Raw genomic sequence first — 21074 nt, 5'->3', positions numbered from 1 at the left:
GACTAAACGTGTTGGGGACATCTATGCGTTATCGTACACCCTTCCTGTTCTCAGTTCACCCCAGGCGAATGTCATGGCTACGTCCTAGAGCTCCTCAGCGTTTGAGCCATTTCCCTTTTCGCCTCCTCCTTTTGCTTCTGAAGAGCAACAGAGGTTACATGTGCTGTGTCCGTGGAGAGCTTTGCACACATTCATTGAACGGACCTGGGATCTGACCAGCTTCTGTCTGTTTTGCTACTCCAGCTCGTGACAGGGTGCTCTCGAAGCAGCGTAATTTAGTATCCATTGGGGTCAGCTTGGGTTATGATTCTATTTCCCCATAGTATGTTGTTCCGAAGTTGACTGATTGAAAGGGAATATAACGTTATGACTAACACACTAGCAGCTCATCAAGATGGCAAGGTTTGTTTTGTCAGGTTACATAAGAGAGCCTCCAACTAATCATCCCCCATCCCTCTCAAAAAATACAAATAAAACATCAAAAGAAGTTCCTGGCAAACCAATGGAACAGATACAGTCCCTGGGAGCCAGGGGGATGAATTTCCACCCTGACGAATCCTTTGGGAATCATCAGGAGGAGAGTTGGAACCAGAGGGAAGATAATGTGGTCACTGAAAACAAGCGTCCTATTCTTGAAGCTAACTCCAAAGGAACTTATTGGCAAAAGAACCGTGCTAGAGAGAGAGAGAGAGAACTGTTTATAGAACAATCCTTTTGAGGAAGTGGCTAGAGTTAGTGTACAAGGCAGAAAAAAAAATGTAAAAACAGGGGACTATGATATTAATAATTAATTGATTTTGTCCTAGAAGTTCATTGAGCCACATGAAGGTTCAACCTGTTTATTTTTGTATTGGCTGCAGTGTTACTTTAAGTTAATCCCCATGATACCATCGAAGAGGGACTTGACTCCACTATCCAATAATCAGAGAAATACTTATTTGGTACCCAAGCAAAAGACACCCCCATTCAAATCAACTAAAGAGACTAACACATGGCAATTAACTCATCTTTTCAACGTTGTACACTTTGGAGGAATGCCTAGAACTCTGGCAACATAATGTTAATTCATACGGAGTTCAGCCTTAAAAACGTTATTTACTTAATTCCATAAATCTCCATTTCTTCCAGAGAAGTTGTGAGCTTGGAGTCATGCGGAGCTGGAGTTTGCGGGGTAAGAAAGCCTTCAAGCTCCTGTGACAACATCATTCCCTCAGTTCAGTAGTGGCTCAATAGAGCTCCAGATTTTGGTAGGAGGGCTGAGCCATGGCCAATCGACTGGATAAATAGGGTTTGAAGAGGGGGAGTCGAAATGCTCTCGGAATCCTAATGAAGCTGTCTTTTGTATTGTGTGACAGCAGGGCACAGTCTGTGGGTCTAAAAGGAGCATGTCGCGCTTCAGAACCCTCTCCCAGTACATAATAAGAGGCCCTGGCTATAGCCAACAGCTTCACCAGAGGTGGCCGTCATCTTGGCAACCCCAGACTCAAAAACACTGTTGGCAGACCGTTGTCCGTTGATTGATAGGTCAGTACAGTGAAAATTTAAACAAGGCTTTTAACGGTCTTACCGGTTTTAATCATCATTGCCCATTTTTGTCACATGAACCAAAAATGATGCAGGCTTCATAGAGCAGTCATAAAGCGTTCATAAGCACTACACAAATGCTTTCCAATATTAGTTATAAGCAATGTCATACATAAAGGGTTATATAAAATACCCCATACATCTGGTGCTTTGCCAAGCATGGCAAGTTCCTGGAAGACTTTTGAAGCCACTATATACAGGCCTTATGAGGGCTTAAAGCCTTAAAAGTTGTAGTTCACTAAAAGTGTGACCACAACATTTTATCTTCCAAAATCTTGGGTGGCAAATGTAAGGGAAAGGATGTTCTTCTCTTTTCTTTTCTTGGCTGGGCATGTATTGTGGCCAGAGACATTGTTCTGCAACATTTCTCCCCATCAGGGAGTCTTGTGAACTACGCCAATGAGGTTGGGAGAGGTGATGGTTGGTCAATACAGCCCAGCCAGGCAGTCTGTAATTAGGGCAGCTCGGGGAGCCGCCAAGACCGAGTGCTTTCACACGTCAACTTCTGGAAAGATCATTTCATCTGGCTGCCCATTTTGTTCCATGATAAATCTTTGGTCCAAACATTGAGACAAGAGTCCAACGTCTGAACAAGAGCCCAATGCAACTGAATAAAGACAAAAGGAAATATGCTTGTGTAATATACAGTAGAGATATTTATTCAGTTCATAATAACATCTGGTTTTTACCTTAAAAATGATGGTTCCTAAAAGGTTGCAGGGAACTGGCATGGCAGTACAAACGTGCGTGGAAACAGGGTCACTCCTATCTGGTCGAGTATCTACAATGAGAGTGTGACCAATCACATCATTCTGAACACAGAAAGAAAAGTCTAAATATCAGGTCCCATTTAACGTTTTTTTGAAATAATAAAATAAGAGACATATGATACTGTGCTTAAAAGACATGCAGCCACATAAGAAATGGGTAACATGGTAAAAAAAATACTCACTCAAATCACACTTCACTGTACGCACAGAATTAAACAAGTTGGGTTGGAAAGACATGTTCTGGATTGTGTTGTTATTGTCATTTGACTTATTTATTTGTTTTTAGTAAAGATTCTGAATGGGCCCTTGGCTAAACAACAACCTTCAAAGAAAATCCCTCATCTACATTATCTGCAATATAATACACGAATAGCTGTTTTTAAAATATTGCTTGCACATGGCTGGGCTACTGGTGATATATGAGTTAACAGTTTATTATTCAATCTTAAGGTTTAAAAGTACAGTATATATCATTCAATTTCAAGTTTAAAAAAGGTTTTCTAATCAGACTCTTGTAGCCCATCATTGTAAATAAGAATTTGTTCTTAACTGATATGCCTAGTTAAATAAAGTTTAAATAAAAAATAAAAAACTCCACTAATGGTTGTCTATTGCTACAGCTCAACTCACAATGAATACTCAAAACGTGGAAGTCACTGAACAGTCAAGCATATAAAAACTATTGAAGAGGTTTGTTTTTCCAATTACATTTCACTATTCCTAATTTGGTGCAAACAAATGACTGTATTGGTAAAGGATGCTTTCATAACACAGCTCACTGCTGTTTCTATTATTTGTGTGTATGTGTGGTCAATTTGTTGGAAAAATTACTTGCACATCCTTGTGACCAGCTTGGCGTATAGTTGTTCAAAGTTTATAGGTGAGTTACTGAGCAGTGAAAATGAAACATTGACCAGAGTAAAACTGTGCTTGTGACTGTATCTGGAAGTTTCTGGAAGAAGTATCATTATTCAGTGCTTGATTAAACACATTTAAAAATGCATCCTGTCAAGATATACAGAATTCCCTTTCTTTATAAATGACAATTTCCCCTTCCTAGAAAGCTGGATGGAATTCTAAATTAGTTTTGCTTCAGTGTCTCTCACGGTCCGGTCCAAAACAAATCTGATTCTCAGAGCTTGAGCATGAAAAAGACCTCATTGTTGTCAGAGTTTGGGGAGGTCTGGGACTGTGTCTGGGACTGTCTGTTGGGGGGCGGCCCCGGGGGGCTGAGCTGGCTTAACAGGTCCAAACTAGTGCAGGGGCTCTGGGCTACGCAGCACGCCCCCTCCGGGTTACCCCGCTCTTCAATAGGGCTACCGCCTCCGAAAATGCTAATGCTAGCGATGCCGGCAGCTAGGTGGGGCTGGTTGAGACCTTGCAGCCTCTTCCTTTCCTGGGCCTCCTTGGCCCTGTTGGCGATGTAGCGCACCCTGCTCTGACTCCGGGAGGACATTCTCCGAAGTGGGGGTTCCTCCTGAGCCTCCTCCGGGGACTCCTGCTGTGCCTGGGTGGCGAAGTCTCGTGCCGTCAGGGGCTCCACATCCGTCAGCCTCCTCAGCTGCTCTGTCAGGTCGCTTGGCGGCCGGGGCCTCTGGGGACCTCGTCGAGGATCGTTCCTGGAGGGCCTGACAATGAAGCTGCGGCTGATGCTGCGGTACTTGCTGTCGAAGTTGCAAGCGATGTCGTCCGAAGTCAAGTCCCCCAGACTCTTGGACATAGAGGCTTCGGTATCCAGGGGGCTGGCAGCTGCAGCAGCAAGGACTGCTGCTGCAGAGGGCTTCTTGGCTGGGGAGGAGGACTGCTTCAGCCCTTCCATATAGAGGCGGCTCCAGGTGTGCCTCCTCTGGGTAATTCTGCTGGGTGAGTCCACTGGAGGCTCCCTGGGGGCTCCGAGGGGTCTGGGCTGCAGCTCGTCCTCTGGCTCCCCCGGGTGGCCCTGCCGGAGGTTGGGGTTGGACTTGCTCTTGCTGACCCGCAGCGTGTCAAAAGAGGTGATGGCCGAGCGTGGCCTGGTGACCCAGGAGGGTGGGTCCTGGAAGGTGTTGTCAGATGGGGAGGGCCCGCTGTTCAGGCAGGTGAGGCTCTTCCTGGCCAGGTTGGGCAGGGACAGATCAATGACGGTGTCGTTGGACGAGATACTGGAGGACGAGGACACGCTGTCTCGGTGGTTGCCCGGCTCGGGCTCCAGCTTGCTCCACAGCCGGTCATTCAGGGTGGCGTCTGTGCACACCTCCGGCACGGCAGACTCCTGCTGCTGCCCCCCAGCTGCCGCCGACCGCACGTAGCCCTCGCTTTTGGTCCTTCTGACGGGCGTGCGTGACGGGTTGCCGCCGAACATCGTTCTCAGGACCTGGACTTTCTGAGGGCTGGAGACAGAGTGATTGGCGAGAAGAGCGGGAGACTCTGCCCTTGTCTCAGTCTTGCGCTCGGCATAGTCCTTTGTGTGGTCTGTCGGAGTATACAGTGCTTCCGTTCGGCTTGGAGCGTGCTCCATGGGTGACGAGGTGCCGTTGTCAACCCGGGGGTCTCTGCAGGACTGTGAGGGGTTCAGGTCTTTGGGGTCCGGTACAACAGGGGCTGAGGTGGTCCTGTGAAGGACAGGGGGTATTTTGCTGACCCCCCTTCCCTTGACGGGACTGTCCGCCTCACTATTAGAAGCAGGGGATGGAGTGGTGGTGGTTATTGCTGTGGCTGGAGGGAGGGGCGAGTGACGTGTTGATGAGTGGTCTGCTGGAGTAGAAGCGGAGCGAGTGAGATGTCTGTCACCCAGTTCTTCAGCGATTGATCTGAACAGTGGAAGAGGGGGAGCTGGTCTCTGCCCTGTGGAATGGTCTGGAGAGGGAGAAGAGAAGAATCAGATCAGTAACTACAGCACGATATTTGTCAAAATGGTTACTACCAGTAGCATGCTTACAGTATTGTTATGTGAGCCTTATGATGCATACAGTATATGGGTGATTCTACAGAAGTGGTGCAGTCCCACCCCAAAAAAAAAACAATTTAGAAAAAAAACAGTTAGGTCTCCAAACTTAGGACAGTTACAGTACTAGTCAAAATTTTAGACACACCTACTCATTCCAGGGTTTTTCTTTATTTTCAATTAACAGGTGTGTATTTCTTTACTTCTTAATGCGTTTGAGCCAATCCGTCATGTTGTGACAAGGTAGGGTGGTATACAGAAGATAGCCCTATTTGGTAAAAGACCAAGTCCATATAATGGCAAGAACAGCTCAAATAAGCAAAGAGAAACGACAGTTCATCATTACTTTAAGTAATGAAGATCAGTCAATCTGGAAAATGTCAAGAACTTTGAAAGTTTCTTCTAGTGCAGTCGCAAAAACCATCAAGCGCTATGATGAAACTGGCTCTCATGAGGACCGCCATAGGAAAGGAAGACCCAGAGTTACCTCTTCTGCAGAGGATAAGTTCATCAGACTTACCAGGCTCAGAAATTATAGCCCAAATAAATGCTCCACAGAGTTCAAGTAACAGACACATCTCAACATCAACTGTTCAGAGGAGACTGTGTGAATCAGGCCTTCATGGTCGAATTGCTGCAAAGAAACCACTACTAAAGGACACCAATAAGAAGAAGAGACTTTCTTGGGCCAAGAAACACGAGAAATGGACATTAGACTGGTGGAAATCTGTCCTTTGGTCTGATGAGTCCAAATTGGATATATTTGGTTCCAACGGCCACGTATTTGTGAGCCAGAATAGGTGAACGGATGCTCTCCGCATGTGTGGTTCCCACCATGAAGCATGGAGGAGGATGTGTGATGGTGCTTTGCTGGTGACACTGTCAGTGATTTATTTACAATTCAAGGCATACTTAACCAGGATGGATACCACAGCATTCTGCAGCGATACGCCATCTAATCTGGTTTGCGCTTAGTGGGACTATCATTTGTTTTTCAACAGGACAATGACCCAGCACACCTCCAGGCTGTGTGATGGAGTGATGGAGTGCTGCATCAGATGACCTGGCCTCCACAATCACCCAACCTCAACCCAATTGAGATTTTTTTGGTTACTACATGATTCCATATGTGTTATTTCATCATTTTGATGTCTTCACTATTGTTCTACAATGTCGAAAATAGTAAACATTAAGAAAAGCCCTTGAATAAGTAGGTGTGTACAAACTTTTGACTGGTACTGTATATACATCATGATATGAGAATTCAATCCAAGGCAATAACAAACATTGTTAAATGTATATAATATAAAGTAATTGTTTATACACATTTATATTAAGAGGTGGCTGTCCCAAACCCTGACTCCTAAACGTCATGTTTGAAAATAAAGCAATGAATGATTGTAATATTTTTAAACACAATTAATTTAATACAACATCTTGAGTTATATTATTACATTGAAAGATATTGATCTAATTGGCAGTTTATTTTTAAACACCCTGACAAAAATGTTTTCACTATCCCACCTTTTGATGTCACTACCGAAACACACACATTGAAAGACTGTAGAATGACTGTGCCTAAAGCCACACCCTTACAAATATCACCAAGTGATAGGAATGCACCCATCACCAGCATGGCCCCATGGTGAGAAAATGACCGAGAAAAGTTTTTCAATCTAAACATCTAATGTTTCACGAAATATGTAAAGTACAGTTTAATGGCTGACATTTATATTTGCTGGGATGTACATCTGTCAAAATGAAAGCTATCCAGCCATATGTTAGCTATGGGGATTCTTTAAAGTCACAAATAAGTGAAAATTGTCCAAACCGAAACAATTGACACCATAGAGATATATAGAGGTCTCATAGTTGTATCCGTGCCATTATGGCATCTGTGAAAGCACATGCAGTGCCATTGAGGCTATCTCCATTTTAACGTTGCATACGCCATGCTCTATCACCTGAGTTCCAGCCCACCATCATGTGAGCAGTAGACACACTTCAGGACAAAGTGTAGAGTATTGAGATGCATCGCCAGCAGCGAGACTCCCACCCTCCAAGAGCACAAACATTGACAATATGCCCTACTGTGCCCTACTGTACTGTACCCTACTGTACTCAAGCTTACTCTACTTGAGTTCCTTACAATTGAAGGGGCCCATGGACTCTTGATTTAGTGGTATTGGTCTACTGTACTCTACTGTGCTGGTAAAAGGTTCATCAAAATGATCACTACTATGTTTTGGTAGTGACACATTTAGTGGGGTGGTAAGGAATTCAGCTAAATATTTAAAATATGCAATACAAATATGCAAGTGTGTCAGTAGTATATATGTCTACCTGACATATGCTGGAAGATAAATGTGCTGAAAGTTTGGGAAAAATAGGATACAAGTGTATTTGTTTCTTACCCATACACAAGATTAAAAACTGGGTGGTTTGGTATCTGGATGCTGATTGGCTGAAAGCGACAGACAATGTACCACGGGTATGACTCAATCTACCAGTTTACTTTTATATTTATGTTGGTAACCGGTTTCTAAAAGCAACAAGGCACCTTGGACGTTTGTGGTATATTGCCAATATACCCCCGAGCTGACAAGGTACAAATTTGAACAGTTAACCCACTGTTCCTAGGCCGTCATTGAAAATAAGAATGTGTTCTTAACTGACTTGCCTAGTTAAATAAAGTTAAAAAAATATATATACCACAAACCCCTAGGTACCTTACTGCTATTAGAAACTGGTCACCAAAGTAATTACAACAGTAAAAAAAATGGTGGTCATACAGCCAAATCAGCAGTCAGGGTTCAAACCACCCAGTTAATTATTGGCCAATATACCACACCTCCTCAAGCCTTATTGCTTAAATATAATGCTTCACATAACTGCCATTCAACATATGCATAAGATTGATGGATAGATGCCTAAATGGTCAATATTCAACATGATGAATTGCGTGCATACACTGATGACCAGGATGGTTTAGACCTGAAAAAAAGAAAAATATGGCAACGATGGAATGGGAATCACCAGCAGGGTAGTTGTGATTAGGATGATCATTCATACAGTGAGACTCCATGTGTCCACATCCATATGCACCAAACACAGTTAAATACTCCTCGTTCTCGTGAAATCTATGTACATATCTCAACCTGTTGATGAAATGTAATTCCATTAAAGGGGCAGTTTACTATTTTACAGCTTGATCTTAGATGGTTCCTCACCCTGAAAGTAGTGTATGTGCCAGGAAAAACTGTAATCCATGGTACAGCCATTACAAACTTCATCTAACTTTAGCCACCGCTAGCTAAAAATCTATGGAAATTAAAGGGCATGTGAGCACATACATTTTTTTTAAAGAAACTCCATATTTGGTGTAATGTTACTTAAAGGTGATTTGGCCAATAACAAACAACATGCTAACATGCCCCCATCACTTCCATTGATTTTTAGCTAGCAGTGGCTAAAGTTAGCTGAAGTTTGTAATGGCTGTTTAAAGAAAACTCAACCATGGATTACAATTTCTCCTAGCCCATAGACTACTTTCACAGTATGGAATCATCTAACATCAAATTGTAAAATAGCGAACTAGTCCTTTACAGCTATCTGTGACTAACTACCCTGCCCTGAGTCATATTCATTAGTGCATAACCCCCCCACCCAGCAGTCTGTCTGGTGCTTAGTGAATACGGCCCTGACCTTAAACACGCCACGATGTTAACGTTGCAGTGTGAGTGAGTGAGTAAGTCAGTGAGTGAGTGAGTGAAGAGAGTGAAGGAGGATTATGAAGACAGGGAAGGCACAGTGAGTGAGTAGAAAATAGTGAGGTGAGCGAGCGTGCAGACATTCAAGGGTTCTCTTTACCTGGCTTTGGTCATCCCCTCAATTCTGCACTAGGAACAGAGAGAGCGTGCAAGAAGGAAAAAATAGGTTTAGCACAACTGGAGGAAAAGAGGAAATAAGAGGGAGGATAGTACAGAGGAGTGCGCTTAAGCAAGAGAGCATACAGTGCATTAGGAAAGTATTCAGACCCCTTCACTTTTTCCACATTTTGTGGACAGCATTATTCTAGCATTATTCTATTGTTTGTTTTTTCCCTCATCAATCTACACACAATATCCCATAATGACCAAGCAAAACAGGTTTTTAAATTTTTTTGCAAAATAAATATTAACTGAAATATTGCATTTACATATATATTCAGACCCTTTACTCAGTACTTTGTTGAAGCACCTTTGGCAGTGATTACAGCCTCGAGTCTTCTTGGGTATGACGCTACAAGCTTGGCACAGCCGGATTTGGGCAGTTTCTCCGAATCTTCTTTGCAGATCTTCTCAAGCTCTGTCAGGTTGGATGGGAGTGTCGCTGCACAGCTATTTTCAGGTCTCTCCAGAAATGTCAGATCGGGTTCAAGTCCGGGCTCTAGCTGGGCCACTCAGGGATCTTAAGAGAAGTGTCCCGAAGCCACTCCTGCGTTGTCTTGGCTGTGTGCTTAGGATCGTTGTCCTGTTGGAAGGTGAACCTTAGCCCCAGTCTGAGGTCCTGAGCGCTTTGGAGGAGGTTTTCATCAAGGATCTCTCTGTACTTTGCTCCTTTCATCTTTCCCTCGATCCTGACCAGTCTCTCCGTCCCTGCCGCTGAAAAACATCCCCACAGCATGATCCTACCGCCACCATGCTTCACCGTAGGGATGGTGCCAGGTTAAGTGCTGGAGAGATGGCTGTCCTTCTGGAAGGTTCTCCTATCTCCACAGAGGAACTCTGGAGCTCTGTTAGAGTACCATCGGGCTCTTGATCACCTCTCTGACAAGACACTTCTCCCCCGATTACTCAGTTTGGCTGGGCGGCCAGTTCTAGGAAGAGTATTTGTTTGTTCCAAACTTCTTCCATTTAGAATGATGGAGGCCACTGTGTTGTTGGGGACCTTCAATGCTGCAGAGATTTTTTTTGTGCCCTTCCCCCGATCTGTGCATCGACACAATCCTGTCTCGGAGCTCTACGGACAATTCCTTCGACCTCATGGCTTGGTTTTTGTTCTGACATGCACTGTCAACTGTGGGACCTTATATAGACAAGTATGTGCCTTTCCAAATCATGTCCAATCAATTGAATTTACCACAGTTAGACTCCAATCAAGTTGTAGAAACATCTCAAGGATGATTTTTTTATTTTTTATTTTTTTTACCTTTATTTAACCAGGCAAGTCAGTTAAGAACAAATTCTTATTTTCAATGATGGCCTGGGAACAGTGGGTTAACTGCCTGTTCAGGGGCAGAACGACAGATTTGTACCTTGTTAGCTCGGGGGTTTGAACTCGCAACCTTCCAGTTACTAGTCCAACGCTCTAACCACTAGGCTACCCTGCCGCCCCCCAATGGAAACAGGATGCACCTGAGTTCAATTTCAAATCTCATAGCAAAGGGTTTGAATATTTATGTAAATAGGTATCTGTTATTTATTCATATAAAATTTGCAAAAAAATCTAAAAAACTGTTTTTGCTTTGTCATATGGTATGTAGATTGATGAGGAAACACTTATTTAATCCATTTTAGAATAAGGCTGTAACGTAACAAAATGTGGAAAAAGTCAAGGGATCTGAATACTTTCCGAATGCACAGTACAGTTGTACCAAATGCACAGATAAGTTGAATAGTACTAATTTCTAAAGACAAACTATCAATTTCACAATATCACGTTTCTTAACTATTTACAACCATGTCTACACTAGATAGTCCACATATATATTATACTGTGTACATAGAGCACACCATAACACAACAGAGCCATTGGTAAGTGTGGACCCCAGGAAGAGTGGCTGCTGATTTCGCAACAGGGTTTAACGGTCGAAGAGAAGAACATGATATATTCTCTGAGGAGTAATAGGATGTTGTGTTAAATGTATGGCCAACATCCTTCATTGCAACATAAATCTGAGACCCAAAGGGATAAACATAAACCCTACCCCGCCTCTCTTTTCCCCCAAAAGGAACAACTCGTGATTTCCTCTGATGTAATGCAGTGAGTGGGAGATACTAAGCAGGGGAGAGAGGACAGCTGGTGTTTATCATGTTGTGAACCGGGTGTCAAGGGGTGAAGGGCTCCTCAAGGCCAAATCATATAATGGTTTGGCTCTTTCATTGCTGGGGGAAGTTTTCTGTTCAGTGTTACCAAGGAGGTTTGAGTTCAAGAGTGACATGTGGTCTTTCTGCAGTCCAACTAGGTGAATGATGAATGATGGTGAATTGAGTTCTGTTTTTTGCATTTCCATTTCACACCAGTTACAGGTAGGGTTGCGAAGCTACCGGTCATTTCCTATAGTTGATCATTTGCCATATATTTTTTGTTAATTATTCGGGACTTTGGTCATTTATACTTAAATATCAAACAAAAAAAATATTCAGATATACTATTCATTTTTTAAAATATTATATATTTGCATATATTTTTATACATATTGTCCGTGAGTTTCTAGTAGATAGGCCATGGTTCAAGAGAAAATAATCTAATTAAATGAAAAGCCATCCAATCAACAATGGCATTATTTTCAATGAACTCTTCCAACTATTTACTTTTTCCACAACTGCCACCAGTTTGACGCCAAAACATTGACAACAAATACATATTTACATAATAAATAAACATGTGTTGATGGTTGATATTTAGGACAATGTTTTACAGCTTTGACATATTTTAAATTGTTATTAAATTATGTAATACACTAAACAAAAATATAAATGCAACAATTTCAAAGATTTTACAGAGTTACAGTTCATATAAGGAAATCAGTCAAATTAAATAAATTCAGTAGGACCTAATTTATGGTTTTCACATGACTGGGAATACATCTGTTGGTCACAGTTACCTTAAAAAAAGGTAGGGGCGTGGATCAGAAAACTAGTCAGTATCCATTTGCCTCATGCAATGCAACATATATCCTTGCATACAGTTGATCAGGCTGTTGATTGTGGTCTGTGAAATGTTGTCCCAGTCTTCTTCAATGGCTGTGTGAAGTTGCTGGATATTGGCGGGAACACACTGTTGTACAGGTTGAACCAGAGCATCCCAAACATGCTCAATGGGTGACATGTCTGGTGAGTATGGAGGCCATGGAAGAATTGGGACATGAGGTGATGGTGGCGGATGAATGGCACAACAAATGGGCATCAGGATCTGCATTCAAATTGCAATATATAAAATGCAATTGTGTTCATTGTCCGTAGCTTATGCTTGTCCATACAATAACCCCACCGCCACCATAGGGCACTCTGTTCGCAATGTTGACATCTGCAAACCGATCACCCACACGACGCCATACGCACTGTCTGCAATCTGCCCAGGACAGTCAGGTCAAGATGACGAGCACGCAGATGAACATCCCTGAGACGGTTTCTGACAGTTTGTGCAGAAATTATTCAGTTATGCCATCCCACAGTTTCATCAGCTGTCCAGTGGCTGGTCTCAGACGTCTCAGACAATCCCGCAAGTGAAAAAGCCGGATGTGAAGGTGCTGGGCTGGCAGGGTTACACGTGGTCTGGAGGACATTCCTGCAGTCAGCATGCTAATTGCACACTCCCTCAAAACTTGAGAAAACTGTGTTGTATGACAAAACTACACATTTTACAGCCTTTTAATGTCTTCATGCTGTTTAATTAGCTTCTTGATATGCCACACCTTTTCGGTGGATGGATTATCTTGGCAAAGGAGAAATGCTCACTAACAGGAATGTAAACACATTCTTGCACAACATTTGAGAGAAATAAGCTTTTTGTGCATATAGGACATTTCTGGGATCTTTTATTTCAGCTCATGAAACATGGGACCAACACTTTACATGTTGCATATTTTCTTTCAGTATATATTCCGAGATAATTACAGACACCTGTGAAGTACCTTAAAAGGGCCACGAGATGTCTTGTGATATAATACATAAAATTCTTCAAAGTGACCAGAATTCTGGTAGTTTACTCTTAAACTTCGAAAGTCTCCAGCAATATACCCTCCCTTTACAACCCTAGTTACATTCACTTACCCGCTGCTCTTTCATCTGTTGGACACACGGCATGTTTTTGTCAGACAAAGAAATCATTAAAATAACACTTTACTAGTTTTCTACACATTAGTACAATTATGCACTGCCTTCGACTATCAATTTACTCAATGGATATTTAGTGGAGATTTTGGTGCTAATGAACTAAAGGAGATTTTGATTGGTCAGGGGACTGGAGGTCTAGACGAAAGGGAGATTTTGATTAGTGAGAGAACATTTAAAGGGAACTTTTGATTGGTGAAAGAACTGGAGGTCTAGACAAAAGGGAGATTTTGATTGGCGAAGGGACCTGGGTTCTAGACTATAGAACACCCAGGGAACTACAAGCCCAATGATATTGGCTCTCTAAAGGATGGGTCCTCTGGGGGGACTGCTCACAGCACAGGGCTCACAACTAGGGGATCAGCACTGCACAATGGGCTCACTATGTCAACTGTAAGGGACTGCTATAGGTGCCTCTATGGGACCTCTATGGGTACTACAATGGGCACTGCAATGGCTGCTCCACCTTACCGGCGAAGAACATGGGCGATTTACTGCGCAGCTCGTCCATCTTCTGAGCGAAGAGGAGGTTCATCTCACGCTGCAAGGTGCCCACGGCGCGCCTGCGGCTGTCAAGGAGCTCTCTTGGGGGCAGCATAGGGGCCAGCTCAAGGCTACACAGGCTCTCGCAGCTGCTGCAACGGTCGCTGAGCGACAAGCTGTTGCAGTCGGCGCTGGTGATGGTAGCGCGAGGGGCCTTAGTCGGGCCACAAGCGCTGCCGTAGTTGGGTGGCGGGAAGCACTGCCAGCGCAGGCTGTTCCGGCAGTCAGGGGTGAGCATGGGCACCGGGGTGGGGGCAAGGGTGAGGAAGCATCTGCGGGGCACGCTGCAGGAGCGGGCGTTCCTCTCAGAGGGGTCAGGACGAGGCTCAGTGTGTTGGGTGCCCAGAGTTTGTCTGGCTTTGGCCCGGGACCTGGGGAAGGGGATAGGCCGGAAGAAAGCCTGGGGCTGAAGTAGGGGCAGTGACTCAACTTTGGGCTTGGTCTGGGCTTGGGGCTCAACAGGGTGGGCTGTGGCCAGGATCTGTGGTTTGGGAATTGGCTCAGGTTGAATTTGTCTGGAGAGAGTGGGGCAACACGCGGCTTTCTCAGGCCTCTCTCCCCATTTCTCCTCATCCTTAAACTTCCTCTCCATCTCAGGGCTTTCTTTTGAGCTAATTACACAGTTGATGCAGTTGGAGGACACCCCCATCCTGCCACTGCTGTTGAGGGCCATGCGGGCAAACACTCCCTGTTTCTCATTCAGGGGGTCGTGGCAGCGCAGCCGATTGACCCGCTTGAGGGGCTCACTCATGGGGTATCGGAGGAAGCGAGGCGAGCCCTTACCTTTGCTCTCATCGGGGTTGAAAGCCCCGTTGGTGCTGTGGTGCCCGTTGGTGCTTTGGCGTGGCGTGGCGGGAGCAGCAGCGTCCGTGGCGTCTCCGTTGCGCTGGTGGAGCTGCGGGGGCTGGGGTGAGGCGCTGAGATCCCTGTCCTCTGACTCCCGGTCCTCGCTGGCCCCTTCCGAGCTGTAGTCTTTGGTGTCAATGGCGATCTCGGGGAAACCCTTCTTGACCTTGGGCTCGCCCTTGGTGGGCTCGCTGGCCGTGCGGCGCAGCAGGTGGGCTCCGAATGGGTGCTTACGGCTGAGCTGTGCAGCAACATGGCTGTCGAGAGAAGCCTGCTTTGGGTTTCTGTGAAACAGCCCTTTTATGCCGCTGGCCACCTTGCCCTGAGATCAGGAGACGAGACAAAAGAAAACAAACATCATGAACAGGTTCACAGTTAGCATTCACCAGAACATACAGTACTGAACTTCTGGACCTTTAGACCTAGTCTAATGCAAGTCATTACTTTGGTGTCATTGCATTTGTGTTACTAGATATCGAATGAGGGTAGATGAATAGTTAGACATGCTCCAACATACAATATTGACAGTAACACTGGCTATGTCCCGAAATGGTACCCTATTCCCTATATAGTGCACAATCTTGTTGGAGCCTCATGGGCTCTGGCCAAAACTAATGCACATTATAGGGAATAGGATGCCATTTCAGATGCAGCCACTGGATTTGTGACCACGCGACAATTAGTTCCCGTCTGTAGAACAAGTTCCACTATGATAACCATATACTGTTGGACAGCGTTGGTTTGCCTCGTCCGAATGTATTGATGACCACACATTCTATCAGTATTTGTTTGATAGAATGTCACACTACCACATCATAATGATGTTTTTTTCAATTGAAACCCATGCCAACACCTTGTGTTACAGGCATCTGTATTCATATTGGAAAGCAAATGTCTGCTACTATACATGTCTGCTGCCAAAACCACAAGAGTCAGTTTATCCATGCGTATATATTGCATGTATATTGTTAAACATGCATACCGTGCATACTGGACTTGGACAGTGACACAGGTTTTGTTGTTTTGGCTTTGTACTCCAGCACTTTGAAATTATACAATGACTATGGGGTTAAAGTGCAGACTAGCTTTATTTCGAGGGTATTTTCATCCATATCTGGTGAACCGTTGAGTTATTTCAGCACATTTTGTACGTAGTCCCCCCATATTCTTAGCACACAATGACTACATCAAGCTGGTGACTCTTTATTGATGCATTTGCAGTTTGTTTTGGTTGTGTTTCAGATTACTTTGTACCCAATACAAATGAGTGGTAAATAATGTATTTTGTCATTTTGGAGTCACTTTAATTGTAAATAAGAATGTTTCTAAACACTTCTACATTAAAAATGTGGATGCTACCATGATTACGGATAATCATGAAAGAATGAATTGTGAGAAAGTTTCAAATCCAAAGTGCTGGAGTACAGAGCCAAAACAAAAACAACAACATTCCCTGTATATACTGTATTTTCATGAGGGTTATAATTCTGGTAAGCTCCCTGAACAAAACAAAACATATGTTGAGCATCACAAACGATATTAGTAAGCTAGAGAAAGCAGATAGGCCTAATACTCAACCCAGACAACAGGTGACAGAAAGGAATCAGCTTTCATCTCCAAAGCCAATTCATTTATTACACAAAGACCTATCATTTTGACCCCGCATCGTCAACAACAACAGAAACTATGGTAACCACTGTAATGTGACTTTATGCTCACTTCACAAACACACACAGTAGTGTGCGGACGGACACATGCTGTGTCCACATGTACAGTGTGGGGGTGAGAGGTTACGATGAAAGTGACAATGGGGGACAGTGTGATTGATCCATGAACACCCTGACAGGGGGACATGACGGTGATGACACAATTTGACGGCCACTCATCTAAATGACACGGAGTTATCTGCTGTTACACTCCTTGCACTGTGTGCGGATGTGTGTTCATTGACAAATGCTCGCCTTTCAGCACATGATGTGCAACAACCCATAAACCATGAAGTTTCATAAACCATGAAGTAGATTCAAGTGGAATTACATCCAGACTGACTGAGTGCCCAGGCATTACAGTACACATGATGCAGATCGACTAAAGCAAAAATGACAATACCATGAACACCGAGGGCCTGATAGAGTGTGTCTACATGTTATGGACAGAAAGGTGATGGCAGACTGAACACACACCGATGGCAGACATTATCCAGAACACATTTGAAATCGGAGACAGGTTCCTCTCAAGGGTCCTTATCTAGGGAATGTTTCCTTTCCACTTTCCTCCAAACGTTTTTACATGTGTTTAGCAACATCCAGAATCTCCTGACTAGCATTAAGGTAGCAATTCTAGTGGAAATAGATTGATCCTGTTAGCAGTGCATTCAAACGCATGGGGAAAGTGCTCTGCTTTACACAGTGGTGATTGGGTACCCTTTCCTTTCGCCATACATGGGAACTGTTTTCCCACCTCTAGGTAATGTGATGACAAGGTCAGGACTAAAACAAGCCGACACAGGGGACAGTGTCCTCAAAACGCAGGAACTGTATACCCCTGCAGTGCATCAAACTGAGAATGTCCTGAGTAAGGGGAAAATACTGTCCAGAAAAATACATTGTCACTCTCCACTTAGCAGGCCACTACTCCCCCATTTCTGTCTCTCGCTCCCTTTCTGTCTCTGTCTCTCCCTCCCTCCCCCCAGAGCAGGTTAGCGACATTGGATCTACTTTGGGTTGATGGAGGATGCTGGCATGTTCACAACTCATGGTCAGCATGAGTTGGCCTCTACAGGTGGACGCAATTGGCTTGCGGGGGCGGAATCACTGAGGTGGCAGGGGAGGGGCATGTGATGCATGCAGTGTGCTGATTGGATCCCACTACACCTGGGTTCTGAGTGGCGCCTTCAGGGCTCCTAACAATTTTCTGTCTCTAAAAGCGGCGTTTGGACAGAGGGGTCCACTGAAATCACAAAGAGACAGAGAGGAGAGAGTTCAGAGAGGAGGAGACAAAGGGAGGGAGCGAGAGGGGGGGGGGGGAGTACAGCAGATGCACATACAGTCACAGTTGACAGGGAAGATCTAGAAACAGGAAGAGATGAACAACAGTGTGGTAATTTCAAGTGTGACTGAAGACAAAATGCAGTATAGAAATAAACAAAGAATGACAGTAGGAGACAAACTATGGAAAATCTCTTCTCCTGTTGATAGTAAATGTTTCATTTGATCCAACATGTGTTGACTGACTCCTGATAACTAACTCTGGGTAACTGCAAACTGAAGTACCATATGCTTACAATTTCCAATACCTATTTAATGAATCTCATCCTTTTTAACGGCTTCTGATAATGTTCTGGTTTTAGTACAAGATGTCACAACATTTCCAAGGCCATTCCAAGCAGTTCAATTTATCAAAAATCAACTCAGTGTCTTGACTGAGTAATGAAAAAAATATATAATATAAGAAACACAATTGCATATGTCTGCATGGATACAGGAAGAGTATAATCTGTCTTTAAAACAATAAAATAAACACCACTGAGACAATTCTACTGTACGTGTCCCCATTTCAACATCCCAATTGTCAGAACGGTGGCATCTGCAGCAGCTGCCACTCAACTGCAAGGCACAGATCACACTGGTCGGCTGTCTGGGCCTCGGTTGGCTGCTGCTAATGACACTTTAATGCCTTAATGACTTAATTAGCCATCTCTCAGATGAATTCTTATTGATTGAGATGAACTGGGGCAATTAGCGAGAGTTCCTAATTGAATACGTTTTTTTATTATTATATTTATTTCCAGCTTTGGCACTCAACCCTTCATCTGTATAATAATGGAGATTTTGAATTCCAACATATTTTTTCCCTTCAATAATCACCATCGATTGATGACTAGGAGGGGAAAGTAACTTCTATTCTATCTACAATATTGTGTTGAGAAGTATTTTGGAGCTAAATAGTGTTTTGACAGGAATCATACTTAGAAGCCCAAAGTTCAATTATTAAGAGAAGGACAGTTAAATGTTTTCCAATACTAAGGACCCTCATTTCGAAAACAAAAGGCCTAGTAACTCCCTTAGTACCTACCTTACCAGTGATGTCATGTACAGACACATGAACAAAGATGGAAGCCTCCTCCATACCTTCCAAATACACGTGGCGAAAACCTAAAATAAAACAAAGACATTATGACAATGAGCCCGGCGACAAGGAGACAGCACAATGTTCCGTCTCTCAGTTAGAACATACGCACACACGCTGCTGTCCCATGTCACACTGAGTATTTAAATACGGTAACAGTTTACTTGACACCCAGTGTCATTACACGGTATGACGCGGCCATAAACATGTCATAATATGTCATAACCTGCCATAATATGGTCATAACACTGTCAGGACCCATATCTATTCCTGTTGTGACATATATTGTGTTATTTTATGACTGTTTATGACAACTAAATAAAAGTGTCAAAACATTTATTGAAATTAAGTATTATGACCATCCTGTGTCACTTTACTTGGACTAAAAAAAACACACTTTATGACACTGTCAAGAAGCATAATGACCAGGGCCTGCCGAGTGACGCAGTGGTCTAAGGCACTGTATCGGAGTGCTAGCTGTGCCACTAGAGATTCTGGGTTCGAGTCCAGGCTCTGTCGAGGGCGGCCGCGACCGGGAGACCCATGGGGCGGCGCACAATCGGCCGGTAAGGATGTCCTTGTCCCATCGCACACTAGTGACTCCTGTGGCGGGCTGGGCGCAGTGTACTCTGACAATGGGTTTCCATGGCCGAGCAGCCGCACACAAGCTAAGATCACCATGCGTGATGCCAAGCATCGGCTGGAGTGGTGTAAAGCTCACCGCCATTAGACTCAGTGGAAACGCGTTCTCTGGATGAAGAATCACACTTCACCATCTGGCAGTCCGATGGACAAATCTGGCCCTTTCCTGTTTCAGCATGACAATGCCCCCTGTGCACAAAGCGAGTTCGATACAGAAATGGTTTGTCGAGATCGGTGTGGAAGAACTTGACTGGCCTGCACAGATCCCTAACCTTAACCCTATCGATCACCTTTGGGATGTATTGGAACGCCGACTGCAAGCCAGGCCTAATCACCTAACATCAGTGCCCGACCTCGCTTCCATTCATCCACGAGCATTAGCAAGTCCCCGCAGCAATGTTCCAACATCTAGTGGAAAGCCTTGCCAGGAGAGTGGAGGCTGGTATAGCAGCAAAGAGGAGACCAACTCCATATTAATGCCCTTGATTTTGGAATGAGATGTTCGACGAGCAGGTGTCCACATACTTTTGGTCATGTAGTGTATCAGTCATCAGTTACAAAGAGGGTGTCTTGTCCTGCTCCTGATATCTGCTCCTGCATTCATCCCGGTCATCAGCAACAGCGCATTGGGGTAGGTACATGTCTGACATCAATGTGTTTGCATTTACAGTGATAATTTAATATGGTCAATAAAAAAATATTTAAATATATATATATATATAATATATTATATATTTATATATATAAAACATACTGTTGACATGTAGGCCAATGGACTGTTTTGCCTTTTGTGTGTTTTCACAATCTTATGGAGGTGTCATAACCAACCATAGAATAACGCTCAACGTCTAAATATATGTGTCATAACCATATTATAACAGGTTATGACATTACGACATGGTTATGACCGCGTCAAAACGTGTTATGATGCTGGGTGTCAAGTAAAGTGTTACCTTAAACACTGTATTCCACTCTTCACAATGGCCCGAGTAGCTCCCCTCCTCAAGAAACCAACACTCGACTCGTCTGATGGCAAAAACTATAGACCTGTATCACTAATTCATTTTCTTTCCAAAACACTTCTGATCAACTCTCTCGTTATCTCTCTCAGAACGACCTTCTTGACCCTAACCAGTCAGGATTCGAGACGGGTCACTCAACCCAGACTGCTCTTCTCTGTGTCACGGAGGATCTTCTGGACCCCTAACCAGTCAGGCTTCAAGACGGGTCACTCAACCCAGACTGCTCTTCTCTGTGTCACGGAGGATCTTCTGGACCCCTAACCAGTCAGGCTTCAAGACGGGTCACTCAACCCAGACTGCTCTTCTCTGTGTCATGGAGGATCTTCTGGACCCCTAACCAGTCAGACTTCAAGACAGGTCACTCAACCAGACTGCACTTCTCTGTGTCAAAGCTGAACCATTCTCTCTCTCCTCATCCTCCAAGATCTATCCGCTGCCTTTCGATGCCGTGAACCATCAGATCCTCCTCTCCACCCTCTCAGGGCTGGGCGTCTCAGGGTCTGCACACTCTTGGACTCAT

The 21074-nt window shown here is 44.1% G+C and overlaps 1 protein-coding gene across 1 annotated transcript in view; it reads right to left on the bottom strand.

Annotated features, from left to right (window-relative positions):
• Nucleotides 1-2220: 2220 nt before the first annotated feature.
• Nucleotides 2221-21074, bottom strand: part of LOC135527385 (1-phosphatidylinositol 4,5-bisphosphate phosphodiesterase eta-2-like) — a 206188-nt gene continuing 187334 nt past the window's right edge. Inside the window, exons 21-23 of the mRNA XM_064955900.1 lie at nt 18837-18916; nt 14700-15084; nt 2221-5189 (exon numbers count right to left, since the gene is read on the bottom strand). Coding sequence (XP_064811972.1) covers nt 3487-5189; nt 14700-15084; nt 18837-18916 — 2168 coding nt within the window. The 3' untranslated portion in view covers nt 2221-3486. The remainder of the gene's footprint in view (nt 5190-14699; nt 15085-18836; nt 18917-21074) is intronic.

The sequence above is a fragment of the Oncorhynchus masou genome, chromosome 33, assembly GCF_036934945.1.
Source record: "Oncorhynchus masou masou isolate Uvic2021 chromosome 33, UVic_Omas_1.1, whole genome shotgun sequence".
NCBI lineage: Eukaryota > Metazoa > Chordata > Actinopteri > Salmoniformes > Salmonidae > Oncorhynchus > Oncorhynchus masou.
Note: the sequence above shows the minus strand (reverse complement) of the source record. Positions and strands in the feature narration are given on the sequence as shown.